The following is a 21398-nucleotide window of genomic DNA, read 5'->3' as shown; positions in this document are numbered from 1 at the left end:
GATGAGAATCTGAATACTGTGGCTAGACGGAAGGCAGCCCACAAAGCTCAAGACAAAAGTGAAGGTAACACAGAAGGATATGATGTTCGTTCATGAGCAGAATGGGTTTAACAGGTTCTGTGACAAGAGAAGGATTATATCTCTATGATATATGATCTTCATTAAAATAACTTTATTGTCTTCATTGGTAAAATTTGTCCTTAGCATCCTTTTATGCTGATGGCAACATACCACAGGTGGGCGACCAGTAGTAAAACATAAAATGTATACATGGCAGTGTAATAAAACAAGATGTAAATCAGATTACATGCACTGTAAAACAACAGCATACAAATGGTGCTAGACAGAATGCCTATAGGTACATGTAATAAAACAAAAAGACATACACCTGTGAAGGCAGTGAGTTAATTCAGTTCAGATGCCATGAGAAGACCCCTTATTTATCTTTTAATTCCTAACAACACATTCATTGTGTTTCTCCATATGACCAGTCTTTCTACATAAAGTTTAATATATAAGACATGAGGGAACTTTTGGGATCTCTTTTGCAGATGGCAGAACAGAAACTGAACTGACCAAAGAGCCAGACGCTGCCACAGCCACAGAAACAGAGAAGAAGGAGCAGCCAGAGGACAAGAAGGTACTCTCCAACCATGTCCTGGTGGTTATCAAAAAGCCCAGAAGTCAGTCTTTGATACCTGTCTATGTAAGAGTCAATGTACAGAGCTGAAACTGTAGGCAAATGGCATATTTAGTTTTCTCTGGTCTTTGCTTTATCGCTCATTTACCTGATGTGACTCGTGATGTCTGTCCTCACCACTTCAGGAGGATGTGCCTGCAGGAGAGGATGGGTCAGGAGGCTCAGAAGACTCTGACAGTGATGAAGATAGCACTGAGTCCAGTGAAGATGAAGATGATGACGAAGAGGAGGAAGAAGAAGAGAAGAAAGAAGATGAGCCTCTGTCTTTAGAGTGGCCTGACACACGACGTAAACAAGCCACCTACCTCTTCCTGCTGCCCATAGTTTTCCCTCTGTGGCTCACAGTCCCTGATGTTCGCAACCAGGTATGACTCAGAGCCGTCTCTGAGATCAGCTCTGCTCTCTCAAATGCCTGAACATTGTTTTGCTGATAAATTGTTTTCTCTGTCCAATAGAAATACAGAAAGTTCTTTGTGGCCACCTTTTTGGGGTCTATTCTGTGGATTGCTGTCTTCTCCTATCTCATGGTGTGGTGGGCCCATCAGGTCAGTCATGGTAGTAAAAGTTTAAGATAAGATCTGAAATGCACAGCTTGGATAAAGATAAATAGTGACCTTTTTGTTTTTGTTTTTTTGTTTTTTTGGCTTAGAGAGAGAAATCTGACAAGGAAGCCAAGTACACATAAGTCCATGTGTCAAAGGATGTTTTAATTCCATTAAAATCTTCCTGAGCCAATGAATAAGTTTTGAAAGTGACATTAAGAGAGAGAGAGAAACATGAAAGTAATCTTTTCTCCACTCTGAACACTGGTTTACATTGTAGGTGGGTGAAACCATCGGCATCTCAGAGGAGATTATGGGCCTGACCATCCTGGCTGCAGGAACTTCCATCCCTGACCTCATTACTAGTGTGATTGTGGCACGTAAAGGCCTGGGCGACATGGCTGTGTCCAGCTCTGTGGGTAGTAACATCTTTGACATCACTGTGGGGTAAGCCCCTGTAGCCTCATGAGTTAATTTGAAAGGAAATGCTGACGAACACGCTGTTAACAGATATCTGTATCTCCAACTTTTCTGTGCTTGACACTTTCTCTTTGTTTCAAAAGTCTTCCACTGCCATGGCTCCTGTATTCATTCATCCATGGTTTGGCTCCAGTGGCTGTCAGCAGCAATGGGCTCTTCTGTGCCATCGTGTTGCTCTTCCTCATGCTCCTCTTTGTCATCATCTCCATTGCATACTGTAGGTGGAAGATGAATAAGATGTTGGGTTTCACCATGTTTCTGCTCTACTTTATCTTCCTGGTGCTTAGCGTGATGCTGGAGGATCGCATAATTGTCTGTCCTGTTTCCATCTGAACATGTGAACAGAGGGCATTTGTGCAGCAGCCATTTTCTTCATTTGTGATCTGAAGCAGGCCTGTTAATACACATGTAAGGATTTCATCAGCATGGGTCTGGATATCTGCAGAAACCATGCGGAAAGCTACTGTAGTTACTCTGCATTGCTGTCAGTGGCATTTGTCTCACATGTCAATATACATACTACAACATTTTCTAGATCTCATTAGGACATACCCACTTTTAGTAATGATGGTAGTTTTTACAATAACTTTTCTATTATTCCAAGAGAAGCAGAATAATGCAGATGCAGAGATGTCTAATATAGTGAAGATGGTGCAGTTATAGCATTAAACAAAATGAATCCTAATGGGGATGTTAATATTTCTTTCACTCTTTACAAAACAGCATCTACATAATTAAATTAGAAATCTGGAATCACTGCACATTTTAGAAAATGTTGGTTTTAAAAAATGTTTGTTTAATTTAAATATGAAATCTATATTATACGTAAGTATATGCTGGCATCAACAACTTTCATTATAAAGAACCTGAGTTTGTTAAACTCACTATTCTTTAATGCACATCCATTTTATAAAAGAGTCAGACATAACAGTCAGTTTAGGAAAAAAACTTTAGATCCATAGAACATGTTTATTCATAAATGAAAGCAAACTATAGATCCAGCCAGAAATTTTATTTCTTTTTTTTATGTAAAAATGATACAAATCAGCATCTGTGTTACAATTGATAAATAATACTTCATAAACATCGTTTAACTTGTCAAATAGTGTAAACAACATGTAGACATAAAATTGTTTTGGTCATCTGTGTTTTTTTTTTCTTTTTTTACTTATTGGTTACAACTTGCAAGGTGGATTATATGCAAATTTACAAGCTGTGAGGCCGGCGTTTACTCCTAGCACACAGCCTTATCTAGTCCAGCATTGTGTCATTATAAGTTATTGTGGTGAAGTTCGGTAATAAGTTGCATCACACTACAAACAGGCAGGTTTTGTCAGTTACTACAGTATTACCACAGTGTACAATACTAGAAGTGATCGTGATATAGGGCAGGTTGGAGCTGTTTTTCAAACTTGACATCTTTGACATTTACATATCTTTTAATTTACTCAGTGCAAAGAAACGTTTTTTGTTTCGTCTTTCTTCAGTTTGATTGTACTGTTTTAAGAAAATGTATCCTTCGTGGTCCCATATAACACACAATTATTCAATCCACTTTTTTTAAGTATTGCCTAAAAAATAGCTGTAAATAGATCAATGAAGTATTAGTCCCCTTTGTGGTTACTTTGGTGCATTGTACAAAAAGGAAACATTAATAAACATGTATACATTAATTGAATACATCCTTCATGATTCAGAAATAATGTCAAGTTGTATCCTTTTTCTATGTTATCACCTAGTTTAGTGTATTTAGGCATATGAGTATGGCCCTACCAGGTTTACAATGTGCAGATAAGGAGGAATTTCTTTTGTGAATGTAATGGAAATATAAAGCCAGCACAGTATGTCCTGCAGCTGCCAAATAAAAAGTCACTTAAGTGTGGGCTGCTGGGCCACAGCATTACCTTAGAGCTCATCTTGTCAAAGTGCTTTGTAACATGAATGTCTAAAAAATCAAGTATTTATTATACAGACACTCGACAACAGTCTTGACAAGGTCACCAGGACCACTGAGGAATTTAGACAACGTGATCATACACTTACTTTTACATATTAACTCACAGCTTCAGAAACAAAGTCATAAAATAGACTATATAACTGTACAAACATTTCACTGCAGTTATACTGAAAATACAGTATATTTTAAAAAATATTTACAAACACAAGGTCTGTCACTCCACACCTCTCAGCTCTAAGAGAACAGAAGAAACTCATGGCAGTTGCATTGCATTAAGTGTCATTTCCCAGTTGTGCTTTAAAGAGACGTATTCTCCAATCAGGTGAGCTGGTCCTGAGCCTGAAGAGTAGTCCAAAACAACAGCAGCAGCGCCCGCAGTTGAAGGAAAAACATAATGTAATAGAAGAATTACAAACTGGGGCTTCCAAAAGTCCTCCTGCATTCCATGACCCCTGCTCCAGGGGGGCGGTCACAGTTGTGTGTCAGTTTAACCAGGTTGGGCGTGAGGCGGTCATATGCCAACTTGTACTCCCGGTCAAAAGCACCTGTAATGACAAACCAAATTTCCTGTCAGCCTACCCAGTATTGTAGAGATGTTTCAATCTGGACCAGAGTAGAGGGCCGCCCAATCAACAGACTAATATTGCCATTCCATGCTGCTAGCATGGCTAAAAACAGTATATCAGGTTATTAAACTTACTGATATTAATGTTGTTCTTCCCCAAAGCCACCAGTGCAAGGAACAATAAATCTCTGTAGAGGCTCCTTTTTGGTGAAAAAGAAAACAGAAAAATCAAATTAGATATTCCAGTTGTATCATCTTCCCTGCATGACCTAACATCAAAACCTGTATTTCCTTACCTCTGTCTCTTAAAACCCAGCTCTGGCCACAGCAGCTGTATGATCTGGCTCATGGGCTGATAGACATCGCTCTTCTTAATGCTCCTCACTAAACCCTGCAGTAGCTCCACAGTGAAGAGTTGGCCTTCTTCACACAGCCCAAAGCGAATCAGGGAGTTAGCACCTGCAAAGAAGGAGAGACAAAAGTCACCCTGATCAGAGACTCATTGATCTCCGTCACTCAAAATTAACTTTGAAAATGTAGCCATGATAAAGGTGGCATGACTAATAGGAATCCTGAACTGAATTATGGATGGAGTCACGATTTAATTTGCATGTAAATATCTGACCTTGATCAAACTTGTCAGCGTTACCATCATTTTCTGAAAGTAATTTCACCTTTAGAAACACAATGTACCTCAGTCTGTAATAACTTACAGTGTGTGTTCCACAGGACATAGCAGGGTTGGATTTTGTCTTGGTGCAACTTCAGGTTGTCCCACATAATTCTCACAAGCACCTGCTTACTGTCCTCAGATGAAAAGGCCTGAGGAGTCTAAAGGGAGTAAATATGTGGAAGATTAATCCCTGATTTTGTATCATACAGCCCATCTGGGTAGGATTTTAATGTTTTTATTTTGTTTTCATTTGTTAAAAACTGAAAATGAGCATTGCTTTCATGTATTATTTTGAATGCCTTTTTTATTACTACCACTAGGAGATGCCAAAGTCAGAAATGTTCAGATCCTACATACACAAAGTCAAGTGAGTTCATGGTAAATGGGCCAATTTACCCACTCCCATATGTGGTTGAGCTTGTCAGACTTATTTACCTGGTCGTCATGGCTACAGTGCTGGGAGGCCAGGATAAGAGCTGGCAGGTTGCTCGGCAGCTCCAGCCTTCTGAAGTACCACACAAGGTTCCAGAAGACAATAGGATGTTGGTCGACAATGCTTGGGGAGGAGATGGCCTGGTCGCCCTCATTTACCAGCAGGCTCTCCAGTTCCTTCCACAGAACCAGAGGGCTCAGGTAGGGCACCGTCACTGGAGCAGAGGCAGACGTTGGGGCTGAGGTTCGGACAGCTGGCTCAGCACTCCTGCTGCTGTCTTGCTTCTGTAGAGGAGCTGCGGAGGCTACTGCAGACGTTTTGGCTTCCGGATTGAGAGATGCAGACATGTCCTCCTCTATAACAGGATTACTTTCTTTAGAAGACCTGTCAGGATACAGAGAGTAGATCTGTTTAAAGAGGCCATAAGAATAAAAGAGGTTGTGTCTTCGTTTGTGTACCTAAATGCTTTTTGAAAAAGTACCCACCAGCTAGACACTGTAAAAAGACAATCTCACACATGACATCAAAAACATTTCACCTTATATTATTACTGAATTTAATGTCAAAATATGAAAGTACCTGATCAATTACTCAAAGTGTTTGAGTACATGAGTATATAACCTACAGTAAACACACTGTGATGATCTGTGTAAGCAGGATTGTTCTCAGATCTGTGATTTCCACATTGAGGAAAGGCAGGAATTCTGTGCCACATAAAGGACAAGTACTGTTGAGGTTTGAGTCATCTGCTGTCCAGCCAGCCATGATCTCCTCATCATACACCAGACAGTCACACGTCTTACAGAGCGAACAACTGGACATCAGCACCTATAGGAAGAAACATCATGACAAGGAACAAATAAGATGAAGAACAATACACAATCAGGATGGTCTGAGTCAGTCTAAAGCCAGGTGTCTGATCAGGGATATTGTATCTACAGTATGTAACTTACCTCTATAGCATAATGGACAGTGGGTTGTAAGCGGCTGGTGTCGGGGGAGGAATCTGGAGCGTGAGGACTTTTAGAGGGCCGTGCCAAACCACCTGAATATGATGGAACACAAAGAGGCAAAGATTTAACTAAACTATAAAAGCTATACACATCTGAATTAAATAAAGCACAACTGGAAAAGTTAAACCTAGCAGTAAAGATTTAGCATATCTGTGTGCCACATTTGTGTTGCTAGCAGTGTGCATGCGAGTATGTACTGTATGCGCATAGGGCCTGTGGCTGAGTGCGGAAAGGCCTACACACTGAATCAGCCCTCATGCCTGCTGGCCTAGTTTTCCACAGAACAACACCCAACTCTCTCCGTTACTGAGCCCTACTCCTTCTCTAAATTTAGATCACCAAGAGGTGTTTTTCCATGAACCGATGCAACACTGCAGTTAAAACAATGATTTAATGAGCACAGCTGTAAAGCACCTACTTTAAATATGTAGACTGTGCTGTCTAATGCAAACATTTCAAGATTCCACATGTAAAACACAAACTAGCAACTTTACTCCAATAACAGATTATGTAGAGGGATTTAAAAACCTGTCAAACACACCGGAGAAAGAGTTGTGTCTGAACACTCTGTTGGGGGTGCTAGGGCTGCCCAGGTTGGTTTGGCCCACAATGGGACTCCTCCTGAGTCGGGACATGCTGCTTTGCTGGGGGGAGCTAAAGCCATCTGGGTCCAGACAGGAGTCATTATCAAGCATCAAGGAGCAGTCTGCCTCTCCCGATGTCATCGAGGATACACTAATGCGGTCACAGTTTGCATCCTACAGGAGCCAAACAAAATTCACATTACAAGAGTTCACTGTGAATAGAATTCTGATATTATTGTTAGAAATAATCACTGGTGAAAACTGTTGCACTACTAACCTGTATTAATGAAGTCTGGGAGGACAGACGAGAGTAGAGGCGACTGGCCTTCTCAGCCACGCCCTTCCCTGCTGATATGACACTGCTCTTGAAAATATCCAGAGTTGGCGTAAAAAGGGAGTCCATGGAGAACGATGAAGTGGAGGGGGTAGGTGATGAGGGTGACACGAATGACAAAGGCCTCTCCTTGTCTTTGTTACAGACACCCAGTGGAAGTGATGGTGACGACCTCAGCCTCTCCTTGGATCTGACAGTCAGTGGGATGTGTGTGTTGGAGCGAAGCAGGGCAGGGGGTCGTGGGGAGGTGTGAGGTGAAGACGTGGAGCTAAGGAAGGGGCACGAGGGGCTCTGCAGGTCCATGCTGGGCGTGCGGCTGCTCAGAGGGCTGTTGCCGTTGTTCATGTACATCTCAATCTCCTCAGCGAGGTCGTGCCGAGCAGTAGGCGTGCTCTTGTTGTCCTTTCCACACTCTTGTGCAGTTGCGGTTGCCATCAGTGACAAGGGGTCAAATCCCGTCTCTATACCTGTCCTCCTCACTGTACCAGTGCTGCAGCTGATATTCCTCTCTGTGGAGACGCCTGGCCTCTCCACTGCATGACTGCAGCTTCCACTCCTCTCCGCCAGAGGTTTCTGTTTATCAGTCTCTGCCTCCTCTTCCTCTACCCAGTACAGTTTCTCTTCACAGTGATTCTGCTTCACAGAGCTTAGATAAGGCACAGTGAGCCTCAGAGTTCCAGACAAATCTAGAGATTTTGGCCTCTCTGTCTTTGGCAGAACTCCACACAAAATGCTATCAGTAGCGGGACTAGAACCAATCCTGCTGCTATTGCCTGTGAGAAAAACATATTTGGAAAAACATTTAGCTCTCATAGAGAAGGACTGAAGATTTATGATGCTGTTTTAAACAGCCATAATATCTTCAAGGCAATCTTCTTTATGAGTAAAACTCACCTGCACTGGCATCTTTTGATTTGCAGCTTCTGGCAGTAGGAGATACGCTGCTGATTGGAACCTCAATCTCAGCTGCTGGACATATAAATGATATCAAATTGTTAAAGAAATATTACAAATTTTATGTGCATCTGATGATTCTATCAAAAACAGTATAGGCTTCTACATTTAATTAGAAAATGAAGTTTTTTTGTTACTGCAATACATTACATTTATGAATCCATAGAGGTTGCTGGAGTGCTGCTGTTTATATAGGTCATGCATATAGCTAATGCAGCAGGGCAGAGAAGGGGTGTTTATCTTAAACTATGGCTGTCTTGTATTTTATCATTAAAAGTTAAAGTAAGACTGATGAAATGTCAGACCAAATAGTGAGGACTATTGATTAGTAAAGCTGGTACAGAGATTGCATTAGACATAGCTTGTCATCATTTGCAACAAAATACAAGACATCTCTTGTTATACACACAGTCACCTGCTTACATAACACATTCACCCACCAACAGAGTCAGTTTCTGAAAAACATCTAAATATAACAGCAAATGGATGGATAGAGAACACACCCACACAGCAATGTGATACCGCAGCATTTAACGAGAGAGAAAGTGTTTATTTTGCTGCCTGTAAGTGGTGATTCACATCTGCAGAAATGGTTACTAAGAGGTAAAGATCAGAGATACAGTAGCAGCTAATCTATAACTCACTGGACTGCCTCTGGCCTTTGTCGTCGGCCAGTGTTGTGCTGTCAGTGTCTCTGCCACACATCCTCTCCTCCTCCTTCGACAGTGAATCATAGCCTTGGTCTGACTGTCCACCTAAAAAAAAAAAAAGATAATAAGCTTGACTCCTCTGAAAACCAGACTGGTTTCTTATATTTTTCTCTCACAGTTTTGTTTCATCTTTCAAAAAAAAAGCAGAGGGAATCAATAGCCAGCTATTTAGTCACAGTGAATACTTTATAAGATAACTGATCTGACGGTTTCTGTTTGTCAGAGCATGGTGACATTCGTTAAAGCTTACAGCACAAAACACTCCCAGAACAAAAAAATAAAAAAATAAAAAAAATTGGAGCAGCGGGAAAGGAGCAGTCCTTGAAAGACTGCATCATATTCACAAGGTCAAACTGCAGAAAACGTACAAATCTGCCCCACTGTGTGCGTTATTCTCACAGAATTTCTGCTTTGTTCAGGGCCAAGAGATAAGACAAGTGAGACAAATTGTGAGCCAGACTGAGACTAATGAAAATGTTAGTGTAGGACCTTTAACCACAATAATCTCTGATGTCTCTACTGTCCTCTATCTACAGTTCATAAATGCCTATTGAAGGCAACCTCATCCTTAATTTTCCTTATTCCACATGGCCATAACAATGTTTTTACACAAGTAGGCTTCTTAAGGTGGTAAAATCAAATCAGTTCTTTACCACATTTTCCAGAGGAAAAAAGACACAAGGAGCAGCAATAACGCAATTAAATGGTGACAATAAAATAATTGCATAAAGAAGTAGTGCTGTGTCTCCCTACCTGTACTAAAACCATCATCACTAGAGTCCATTTTAGTGAAATCGGTGTCGATGGACGTGCGTTCAACAGAGTCATTAGCACTGTCCAAACTGCCGTGACTGACGGTGTCAAGATCACTGCCATCTACAAGGAGATCATAGAAAAGATGGTAAATAAAAGGTTAAAATCCAAACCAGAGCCCAGCTGCTATAGGAGCAGTAAATAAACAGTGACTGAACAGTCATTATCATTCAGAAGTGTTTGAATGCACATACAGCCTATAGTATACATAGCTTTCATGAAGAGTGAATATCACTGAACATAAAGGATGCCTGATTGCCAAGGTTTCACTTTTCTATCTTATTTTTAACTCAAAGAAAAGCTAAATGAAGCCTGAATGACTCACATTTTGCAATTTCACAGACACATTACTACTCACTGAAATAACAATCATGATTAAGATCATACTACTTAACATGATCACCTTTCCATTTTTGAAATGTTGTATAAAATCCACTTTGTGAAGTGAATGAAATCAAAGGGAACACACAACAACAACCAGAATAACGTTACATTATATGGGATTAAACGTAACGCTTTCATTAGAGCCCCTCACACAGCATGTCATCGTGGCAAAAGAGTCTCACTGGGCCATTGTGGGAAATAGGGCCTGACACCAAGAGCAACCTGGGCGCCGTGTCTGCTGGAGAGGAAAACTCTCTTCGCTCTGTTTAATTAGTGTCATTAAGGAAACGTGGGTTGGAAACAAAATGTGCTGGAAGAGGCATGAGACCAGGAAAGACACCTGCTCCCAGACCAGAGCTCATTTACATGTCTAGTCATTAATAACAACAGTAAGAATAATCCTTTATTATAAGTCATTTACTGAATTTGTGTGCAAGTGAAAAGTAGTTACCACTGAACTTAATCCACTCCCAAACAATTTAAAACCAGATAGTCTTGGGCATAAAGCAGTTACTGCTGGAGTGTGTTACAGTACTGTATATGTATACAGTCAGTGTGGGAGTGTATGATATACTGTAGTGGTCATCACTGGGCAAAAACATGCTTAAAAATATGTTATGGCTGATTTCATATGCGGACGATTCATTCATTGAGTGTCCAAGTGTTTGTTTTTGTTCTTTCTGTAATATTTGTGATATATTATTACTCAATCTTAAATATGTTATATTCATATCAAACTTTCTGTGCAGTTCTAAAAATTAGTTTTCCCTTGAAACAAGGGTCAGTTACTGGCCATGGAAGCTTTCATGGATTAACTTGCTAAAGAAACATTGTTTTCTCTGAAAATGTTGGACCGAATGTTTATGCAAGCACTGCGATAAAATGAAAAATATTAGAGCTGTAATGAGGATGGACATTAAGGGTTGTCAGAGCTGACATTTGTATTCTTACCTGAGAGCTGAGGATCTCTTTGTGGAGTCTGCTGTTTTCTCCTTGCTAACTTGAACTGGAGCACACCTAGGACCACATTCCTCAGCTTTCCCCACAGAAAGTAGCCTCCTCTGGTGGTGGAAGGCCAGGTGCTTTCCAACACCGCCTGGAGCATGAACATGGTAATATTTTAAAATTTAAACTAAACTGTTCAATTCAAATTTTCTTGTTTATTATTTACTCTTTAGTTGATACCAAGAGTACACACCTTGTTGTAGTACCCATAGGTGATGGCATTGGGTTGAACCCCAGCCTTTTTCATCTCAAACAGCACCTTGACAGCCAGGACAGGCTGGCTGTACTGGCCGCATAACTGCAGCAACACACGGTAACAGACCTTGGAGAGAAAGCATGAAGACATCTCATTTAAAAACAATTCTACAATAATATATACTGTATATCTGCATGTTTGTCTTATATTTAGCAGCCTCCTACATCATCTGGAGCCTGCAGCTTCTTGTCCTGCATCGTCCTCAGCACATCGTAAGCTGTACGCAGAGCTCGCACCTTGGAGTGGCAGGTTCCGACAAATCCTGGCAGACAGATGAACCACAGGCCATAGCAGTGGCGCAGCAGACACTTGGACCACATTTGAGGCATAGCTGAATAGGTTTTGGCCATTCTTTGAGCTGATTTAATCTCCTGAGATTAAAAGAAATAGCCAGATTTAAAGTATTCACATTTATACCATTATCCACTGTTATGAGTGCAAACATAAGAAGAAACAAATACACCTCAATAAGAATTAAAACTGACAAAACATTTACAAAAAGTTCATTCAATTCACAATAGATAATAATATTCATAATTTCATAATAGAAAAAGATACTTGAAGAGATAAAAGCAGGGGAAATGAAGTTTGTGTTTACATATGTATTTTAGAACAATAAATGATCATTCACTTCTAAGACAGTACAATGTAATGGTGTTTAAGCTCTATTTCCCACAAAATCTCACTACTCGTACAGCTGACCTGTTTAGAGCGTCTAAAAATGGCTGTAGGGCTGGCTGGGCTGCTGTGACGCGAGGCCATGCCTGCTGATGAAGGCACTTGTCCCTCCAGTGACTCTAGAAGCTCAGCATTCAGCACAGGGAACCCAGCATAGCTGCAGAAAGACATGCTCTCATGAAATAAACTGAAACAGACATCAGTCCCACAGAAACACTAGCAAGCCACGTGACATGCACAGCAATCTGGCTCTCAAAGCTGTGTGTGCATGGACAGAAAAAGTCTTACAGCGGTGACAAATTCTTTAACAACAGAGGCAATAAACACAAAGTCTCATCTTTTGGAGTTGCACTGTGTGCACCCAGTGTCATTGAGAAGTGCTGTTTAAGGTGTGTAAGACAGTGTATGAGAAAGAAACTGCCTGTTTTGTATCGACCGATTAGAGATTGATCTGCACCTGTAGCACAGAGGATGTTCTTCCCCCTGTGGCAGTGGAGGCAGCTCTGGAGGGTTGATATAGACTGTGTGCTCGCTGCGGTGGGATTCATCCAGTTCAATCAGTCTAGTGTCCTCTGGCCGCTCAATGTCCATCTGCTTTGCAAGAGAAACACACATTTACCATGGTTCTTCATCTTTCCTCTTAGCTATGCTATGCACACAAATACTGTACACAGTTGCTAATGCAGCTTAGAGGTTCATGGCACTGTATGAGGCCTCAGATCAGATTAGATATGAGGGTCCAGTGAGGGTAAACAGATGTCAGTAATGAGTCCATCTACATCAGGAATATGGCCGGTGTCCCCATTCCATGCTGAGGCAGGGCCTTCATCCTATGTATCTTCAAGACTAAATGAATCCAGGCTGCAGTGAGCTGGACAAAATGGTGCTAACCATTTAACTGTATAGCTTTGGAGGCAATGCATGACACTAAACTGCCACATTTACTTCAGCTCAGAACTGATCTGCTGCATGGAGAAAAGTGTTCAAGGCCCCACAGTCTACCTGCCTGTCTGAGAACAACAGCAGCAACACAAAGGACAATGACAAGGTAAAGCCTTCATGTTTGTTTTAAGAGAAAATATGCACAATAGTTCTGCCATCATAAGCATCCTGCTATGCCGATGTGGTGGTTGGCTATTTGAATGAGTTATTAGCTCATCTCTGGTATGTGCTTCACGAATAATTAATATTATGGCAGCACCTGAATATGGTACTGCATTACTGGGTTTATTCTGTTCAGTCGAGTGGATGATTCAGTCAGCTGACTCTCACCGACCTGCTCACTTCACTTCTGTTCAGTGTTTCTCTAAGTGTTGACCTTCCTCTTACACCAAAAGAATCTTTCCACATCACACACTTGTTGTCAACCTCAGCAGCAATGACGCTGAATGAATCAACGCTTCCACTTCTCAATAATGACCACAATGTTCATTCATGCAGGATGTAAATGTGACTTCCTGATTGCACAAGTGTTCTAGTACACAGCTTTTTTGGAGAAGAGGTGGATGTTTTGCCATTTTGGGGGTGTTGCAAAACATAAGTAGGCAGCATGTGATAATAAAGCTGTCAAATGATTCATGATTAGCCCTCTAACTGAGGACGAGCAAGAAATAATATATGAACACCACAATGCACAACATCTCAACAAATAAGGATTAGTACCTCTGTCTTTGTCTTCCTATTTTCTTCTATATTGTAATTCACAGAGGCTAATGAAGTCAGGACAGTGCACAAAATAAGCACAGAGTAATCACACTGTCTCAGCATCACCTCAGAGTCTAACACTTCAGGCTAATGGCACCTGGTTCAATAATACAGACTGCTGACACATACAGCTAATGCACATCTTCACATTCAAGACCTTCTCTGCACTTTTAACTCCACTCCTACTTTACCTCACTTTGATTCATTCAGAATGAATGGACACACACAAAACAGTTGGAGCTCAGCCACGCTGTAAAGACCCTGGAAAACACTTGATCAGGATCTTACCTGATGCTACTATTGCTAAAAAAAGGAAAAATATATAAAAACATACCCTTGCAAACACAAAAGATTTAAAACTACAATGCAAGATCTAGTAGCTTACCTTTCCTCCAGTGGTAAATAGCTAACAGGCAGGGGCCATGAAGACAAAGGAGCAGAGAGAAAAGACAAAAGGCAGAAAATCAGAGAAAAGGAGAAGACCAAAAGGAAAGAGCAAAACGATTTATTAAAGGACTGAGAAAAAAGTAGGGGGAAAAAATAGAAGAAAAGGCTTAGTGCTGATGTTAATACAAGGCTTAGGGGAGATGCTGGAGTGTTAATTACTCTGTTTATTTCTATTAGTTCTTGTTATTTGCTTGTTAGCTCATTTAAATTAAACAAAGGCCTCAACAAAATGGCTTAACTGAGAGAGAGGACAACAAGTTATTAATCTATCTTCTAAATTACTCAACCTTTTCTCTGAGAACTGCAAGCGGTTGGCAGCCAGACTTACTGGAGCTTTTGTTCTTATGCAGCACAACGATGCAGCTCTTCTGATAAATAATCGGTGACATGGAAAATCTATAATAAAAGATAAGCTGCAAGCCTCACCTTATCAACACACTCATCAAAGAAAGCCAAGCTGGCATCTTTATCACTGACGAAGGAGCACTCCTCTATAAACCGGCTGAACATCTGAGTCTTAGTCATGAGGGAGTAAAATCTCTGATGGGAGCGATCTCTGCTCTTCAAGAAACCTATGGAAAAAATATATATATATAATAACAAACATGACAAGTGGGTATTAATATCAGTGTCAGCACCTTTCAAGCTGTTGCAGAACATTTTGTGGGGTCAAAATGCAGACTTAATCAGCATTTACAGGAAATTAATAGTGTGCGAGGAAACAAGTTGCTCTCTGCTGCTCTGCTTGCATAAGAGCAAACAGATGTGTGGGCACATTGTGCTATTAATCACGGTGCTTTCTGCAACTTGCCATCCAAACCTAATTTCCAGCGCGAAGCTAAATCACCAGTTATTACAGCAGTGATCTAGGCCACACGTTGGTACAGCAGCACTCAGACATTAGCTCCCTGACCCACCACAGCACTGAATCACATGAAGGCAAGGCAACAATGGCTTGTCATTGTGTTTTGTGATTACATCCAGTATAACACATTACTGACTGAGGCTGAACTATACCTTGGAGGTCAAAGAGGGAGCTGGCATCTGTGGTCTTCTCAGAGGGAGCTTGGGTGATGGGCAGCAGGTAAGAGCGGTAGCCTCGTAGGATGGCTGCCATGAAGTGCAGGAAGGCCTCCTGGATCTCCAGCTCCAGAGTGTGGAGGCTCTTCCCCCCACTGAGCTCACTGTCTGTTACCGTGTTCTCCATCCGAGCCTCCTCGCGATTCAACTGACCACCTGAGAGCACATGACAACATAAAATCACTTATACTTTTATTTCCAAAGCACAAACATCATGGTGTTATTAAAGGAAAAGTCAAAAGACCACCAAATTCTTTAGGGTTCATCCCATGGGCACTATTATAGTGTGGACAAGATTTCATGATCCATCCAACAGTTGTTACTTTAGTCTTGATCAAACTGGTAGATTGACCAAGCCACAGTGATAAAGAAGCTAATACATTTTCTTCATTCACAGACGACATCAAGCCATAAAACAACACAACCATATGCCGAAATTTGAGTAAAAGAGCAGAAGTGATTCTGGGTAATTGGCTAATTGATGTATACAGTAAGTAGATGATGCAGGTTGAGCTGGAGTGGGTATGCCATAAAGACTAAATTACACTTCATCCAAAATAGCTCCTGGGAGGCACTAAACATTATAACATGGTTTTACATGACTATGTAAGCAATCCGGTGTGTTTTACTGTAAAACTGACTGTACAGGCTGACTCAGAGTCAAGTAGCCGGCCTAAATTATTCATGACACCACCTATAAAATGACAGCATCAGACTGGACTCACCCTCAGTGAGCTGCTGATAGAGCTTATTCAGGGTATTCAGAAGATGTTTACAGGCTCTCCTGGGCAAGATTTTCCATGTTAAAGCCTTCTTCTCATCTTTTCTGGAAGCACACCATATGGTTTTTATTACATGGGAGGAGAGTCAAGAAATGTTGCAAAAAGACAGAAGGGGAGAGGCAGATTCACCGATATCAGCAATGACATTTTAATCTCTCTGTAAAATAGCTTTTGAATTGATGTGGGAGACCAGCTATACCCAAATGTGCTTTTGTGTACTGTAAGAATATTTCACATTCCATTTACTATTGTAACATAAGAGGTGGTCTCACTGACAGATACCAAAAACTTTGGGAAGGACATTCATCATCAGACCAAGAATAAACAAATAAAAACCTAAACCATGGGAAGATAATTTCTGGCTGGGTGCCTTAAAAGCTGAAGGTAGCCATCTATCACACAGTGGCTTCAGTTTAGAGGTCACTTACTGGGAGATTGTGTTGGTGTCCAGATCCACACAGCTGATGTCAGCCGGGGGCACATAGAGGTCAAAGTATCTGGAGTCTACACCTACAATAAATGGACATGGTGCACTGAGCACATCAGCCAAGGCCAGAGGGCACAGAGGGATGTAGGGGCATGGCCAGTGGAAGGGAAAGATCATCTGAAAAGGAAGAGAAACACTCATCATTGTAATCAGTATAATGCATCAATATGATCAAGAGAAGAGATTTTAACAGGAAGCTGGTCAACAATTTTTATTTTTTGGGAATTTCTTTGAAAAGTATTTTCCAGCTGTAATTATTGTTGAACATTTCTAATACCAGAGAAGATCTTGATGTGATTATGGGTGATTCACTGATGATACAGCCGTGCCTCTTACCTCATCCACCACTATGCCTATAATCACACCCTTTTTAGTGTTATCAAAAAAAGAAGAAAGCAAATGAAAGAACAAAACACTTACAGACACAAGGGCCTCAGTGACACTGGTGAGTACAGCTGGACGCAGGGAGTGGACCAGGATCTTGTGCTCTGTGACAGCCAACACCAGCAGAGTGGCTGCGTTTTTCGGGCCCAGATTTAGCAGTAATGTGGAGAGGCTTCCACCACTACAACACAAAAACACACACAGTAATAAAACAAATGGTTCTAGAAGAAAGCAACCAACACATACAGCGTCTTCATGTTAGAATTTTACATTATGCTGATGTTTCCTACCTGAGGGGGAGTGGAGAGGAGACAGGCTGGCTCAGGATGAGGCTGTCATGTGGGGACAGCTGCGGAAGACACACAGAAGAGCATCAGTGGGCGGAGGATTTAGCTTGTGACCACAGTGTGTTTAAAGACCTTCACGTCAAACCAAATGAAGGAAGCATACAAAACTGGAGTCATTATTTCAATCATCCAATTTCACATTTCACCTCACCTGCACGAGGATTCGTGGTCTCTGAGTGGAGGGGAATGGCACATTTTGCATGAAGTGAGAGATGTGCCTGTGGAAAAAAAATCTAATGTTAATCAAGCAGCAAATGCACCTAATCCTGTCTGCAAAACCGAACCTGATAGACTTCAACAAAAAACAAATTCTACTAACTTTTCAATAGGCAGGGCATGTGGTCCAGAGATGGAGTATCGGTACAGGAATGTAAGAAAGCTCCTGAAGGACTGGAAAAAAGGCCAGTGGGAGAGCAGACAGATGCTCTTGTTACTGTAAAGACTTTTGGTCCCATCAGATCTGAGATCAGAGCTTGGCAGGCCAAGCTGTGAGCGCTGACGCTCAGACAGGTTCTCCTCTGAGTAAGGCTCATAGAACTGGATGGCTGCTCCGTACACCTACACACAACGGGATCACAGTGTAAATGTGATGACGAGCATAAAGAATATCCAGTACTGCACAACCATGCGCACATAAAAAGACTTGTTAACACCATGATGAAAACTTTACAAAGACACAGCACCACAGTAGGCTGAGATCATTTTCATCTTGTCCATTGACTTTATATAAGAGCTGGCCAAACCCTCCAAGACGTTACCGTCTGGTTTTCTGAAGAGCACTGCCTGTACTGTTTGCCTCCTTGTGCGTGGACTCTGATTACTCCCCTGTTTCTGGTTATTGCTCATAATTAAACTGTTTATCTGTATTCTTTTAGACTGTCAGTATTCACTTTCCTGCTGGCTGAAGTTGCTTAGTTTGTCATATACTCCATCAAAGCAGTGCGTTCACCTCGCTGACACTGTCTTTTGTGTGTTTCTGCATTTAAGGCCAGACCTAAAGTGATGCATTATAATGAGTCAGCTAAATCATGCTCAGTCCTTTCAAGTTGTTTCCCACAAGTAAATAAGCAAATCATTCCAGACATAAAGTGCTGGGAGACTAGCCTGCAGACGAAAGGTTGACCGAGTGAGCGGTGAAGCATTCAGCATTTAAAACTTGTGCACCAGCCAAAGTGGTGCATGAGCTATCCATTATTCAAAAGATGAGCTCAAAAATCTTTCATGCTGCATTGCTTTCAAAGGTTTAACACCCTTTTAGTATTCCAAACACAAGCCTTTAGACTGTTTTTGATTCCAGTCAGAATTTAGAAGTTGCTTAAGATTATCTGTATTCTTAGAAATACTACTGCAGTTCATCAACAAACTAATCCATAAGGGAAATTAATGCACAGAGAGAGTCAGAGGGGTAGATAAAAATGGAGAGTCTGGCTGAAATTGAGAATTTAAGAGGGGATTTTTGCATTATTGGGCAGAAAATTGATGCTTTTGGGAGAATTGGTCAATTAATGATGATGTAAAAATGAACTCTGAGGGAAGCAGTGGTTTTCTTGGCTATATCTTGGCACATAAAAGATACATGAAATAAAAGCGTAATTAAAAACAAAATTATGAGAAAGACACATGGTTATAAACTAATGAAAGTAGGTACCTTTTCTCCAGATGCCCCTGTCAATACAAATGTGGAAAAAACAGGTAGAGAATGTTTGGTGTGTGCTGGCCAGCACTCGATTGTAGCCCCCATGGGCAGACAGAACATAGGGACTGACTCAGGCAGGGGGAAGGACTCGTAGTCCTCTTCAGGGTACCTACACAGCAGACCTGGACACAAGTACACCTAACATAGTCAAACACAGTCTCCACTGTGTGTTCTCACAAAAGCAAGTGAATCTGCTAACAACTGACATAATGCAAACTCTGTACATTACTTTACCTGCTTTGTATGCGATTGTGTTTGCTTTAGCCAGAGACTTTTTATAACAAAGGTAAATTGAGGATCCCCACTGGAATATGAAGAAAAGACAAAGACCATTACAAACCAGTGACATGCAGACACGATAGAGAAGTAACTGCGTTCTCAGAGCTCTGTCCCACCATGCTACTGCTGAGGTTCTTGTCCACCTTGCAGAAGGTGTGAGGGGGCGTTTCCCCCTTGCCAGGGATGATGATGCAGACATCAGTGACAGCCAGTGAAGTGTGGGGCTGGCTCTTCGGGGCACGGCGGTAGGTGATGTAGATGCGTTGGGAGGACGAGCTGCTGATGTTGGCAGGGCGACCTGAGGGCGTGGTCTGAACAATGTGACATCCAGGCTTCAGCTTCTCTTTCCACTCATATAAGACTCTGAAATATAAAGCAGTGTTTTTTTACAATCTTACTGAAACGAGACATTTAAGAACAATATTCCTGAAGAGGTCTCATGATATATTCACTGAGGAGATGCCAGATTAGAAGATGTGTTTTAAGAGCAGATTAGAATGACCCAAGGCCAAGAAGTGATTAGTGCTACTGGGTGAGTAAAGGGTCAGGGACTGAGGATTACTACTTACCCAAGATCTGTCAGTGGGGGCTTATCTCTGCCTCGCTTGAAGCACAAGAAGATCTGTGGGCCCCTGAGGCTGGCTCCATTGAGCTCTGCAGAAAGGCCTGAGGGGGTGTTTTCCACACAGGTGAAACCTGGGGGTACCTCTTCCCCCAGGGAGCGGATCACCACAGCTACATCGGTGATGGGGGCTTTGGGTTTCACAGACTTGGGCGCGGCATCATCACAGTGGAGCTCCTCCTCTACAGGCTTGGATGAATCGGTGAGGCCAGCAACCACAAAGTAGTCGGCTACACGAGGCCCTTTATCCTCCATCATTTCCCATTCCCACACTGTGGGCTGGAAAGTAAAAAGGAGGAGAGAGGGATGTAGTCTGAGCAGACACAATATCACCTTTACATTCACTCTCGGAGCTTTCTTGACTTCTCTAGTCACTATTGTCTTCTTATTACAATTGCTGGATTAAACATGAGAATAGAGATAACATGTGGCATGTAAAATGTAGATATTACCTACTATACATTACAAAAACAGTCTATACTGAAGCATCTGGAAGCATTTAGCATGCATTCCTGTCTAGAAAAACATCGTATTTCACCAAGAAATATGGGAGAGCTTGAGACCAATGACCTTGCTATATGCCACAGCCAATTACGTAAAATAAAACACATGCCTCTAAGAAATAAAAAAAAATAAATGTGGAAAATAAAAGTACAAGAACTATAACTGAATACTGGGAAATTCGGGGGGCACTGTATGATGTTGGCAAAAAGAAAGGAACAGAGGTCTGCTTGTTATAGGTGTATCACAAAGCATGGAGCATTGGAAGCTGGGCCAGCTTATTGTGCTTCAGCTGAACAGCCTGCTTTATCTCTCTCTGCTGTTCCTCCACACTCACACGCAAACTGATAAACAGCTGCCTATTATTTTCCTCACTAGGTTATGAAGGGGTTAGCATTAGTTATGCCCATTCTCTGTGCTGGATGTGTCACCGCTAGCAACCACGGCACAATGGACGCTACGATCGTATCTCACCTGCTAGCAGTAGGACTTAGGTTTCAACTGGCTTTAAAACTAATGGATCTGTGTGATGTTTCATATTGTGGTCTTGCAATGTGGACATAAACCTAAGCACTGCTTACAGGCTTACGGCGTGAAACTGACTTAAAAGAATAAAAGATAATCTCTAGTAGCAAATATACAGCAGCATTTCCATCATCACAGTGAGGGATGAGAATGATTCAGCTGTTAATCTCTACATAGTCAGTCAGAGAACCAACAACACCTAGATTTACTTATTTTCAGCTAGTTTCTGGGCCTAAGCAATATGCAAAACAAATTACAAACAAAATTCTGTTAAATATTTCATGTTTCATAAGCCTGTTTGCTCTGTACATCAGTGAGTGTTCTTTCAAAATGACTCATCACAAGGTCCTACAGTGTTTTAGTCTACATTAACTGATGTTTATGTCTAATGTTCCCTGATAAGCTGATGACTATTTTGACAGAAGATATTTGTACTTTACAGTGTTAATCCTTGTGGGTATAC

At 41.4% G+C, this 21398-nt stretch overlaps 2 protein-coding genes across 2 annotated transcripts in view; one reads left to right on the top strand and one right to left on the bottom strand.

Moving 5' to 3' along the window:
- The window catches only part of slc24a1 (solute carrier family 24 member 1), a 5564-nt gene extending 3293 nt beyond the window's left edge, over positions 1-2271 (top strand). The window contains 6 exon segments of the mRNA XM_020619376.1: positions 7-64; positions 552-640; positions 826-1065; positions 1156-1245; positions 1523-1689; positions 1806-2271. Of these exon segments, the coding sequence (XP_020475032.1) occupies positions 7-64; positions 552-640; positions 826-1065; positions 1156-1245; positions 1523-1689; positions 1806-2055 (894 nt within the window). The 3' untranslated portion in view covers positions 2056-2271.
- A 456-nt stretch (positions 2272-2727) lies between these two features.
- dennd4a (DENN/MADD domain containing 4A) overlaps positions 2728-21398 on the bottom strand; it is a 23945-nt gene continuing 5274 nt past the window's right edge. Inside the window, exons 2-30 of the mRNA XM_020619300.1 lie at positions 19857-20188; positions 19404-19650; positions 19243-19312; positions 18961-19130; positions 17632-17870; positions 17464-17530; positions 17256-17314; positions 17002-17146; positions 16523-16698; positions 16038-16138; positions 15250-15468; positions 14659-14804; positions 12539-12672; positions 12106-12238; positions 11568-11774; positions 11341-11469; positions 11094-11238; positions 9699-9821; positions 8880-8990; positions 8176-8250; positions 7225-8054; positions 6905-7121; positions 6304-6395; positions 6035-6178; positions 5353-5703; positions 4958-5075; positions 4541-4703; positions 4380-4444; positions 2728-4224 (exon numbers count right to left, since the gene is read on the bottom strand). Of these exons, the coding sequence (XP_020474956.1) occupies positions 4088-4224; positions 4380-4444; positions 4541-4703; positions 4958-5075; positions 5353-5703; positions 6035-6178; positions 6304-6395; positions 6905-7121; positions 7225-8054; positions 8176-8250; positions 8880-8990; positions 9699-9821; positions 11094-11238; positions 11341-11469; positions 11568-11774; positions 12106-12238; positions 12539-12672; positions 14659-14804; positions 15250-15468; positions 16038-16138; positions 16523-16698; positions 17002-17146; positions 17256-17314; positions 17464-17530; positions 17632-17870; positions 18961-19130; positions 19243-19312; positions 19404-19650; positions 19857-20188 (5145 nt within the window). The 3' untranslated portion in view covers positions 2728-4087. The remainder of the gene's footprint in view (positions 4225-4379; positions 4445-4540; positions 4704-4957; positions 5076-5352; positions 5704-6034; positions 6179-6303; positions 6396-6904; positions 7122-7224; positions 8055-8175; positions 8251-8879; positions 8991-9698; positions 9822-11093; positions 11239-11340; positions 11470-11567; positions 11775-12105; positions 12239-12538; positions 12673-14658; positions 14805-15249; positions 15469-16037; positions 16139-16522; positions 16699-17001; positions 17147-17255; positions 17315-17463; positions 17531-17631; positions 17871-18960; positions 19131-19242; positions 19313-19403; positions 19651-19856; positions 20189-21398) is intronic.

This window comes from Monopterus albus, unplaced genomic scaffold (genome assembly GCF_001952655.1).
Source record: "Monopterus albus unplaced genomic scaffold, M_albus_1.0 scaffold218.1, whole genome shotgun sequence".
NCBI lineage: Eukaryota > Metazoa > Chordata > Actinopteri > Synbranchiformes > Synbranchidae > Monopterus > Monopterus albus.
Note: the sequence above shows the minus strand (reverse complement) of the source record. Positions and strands in the feature narration are given on the sequence as shown.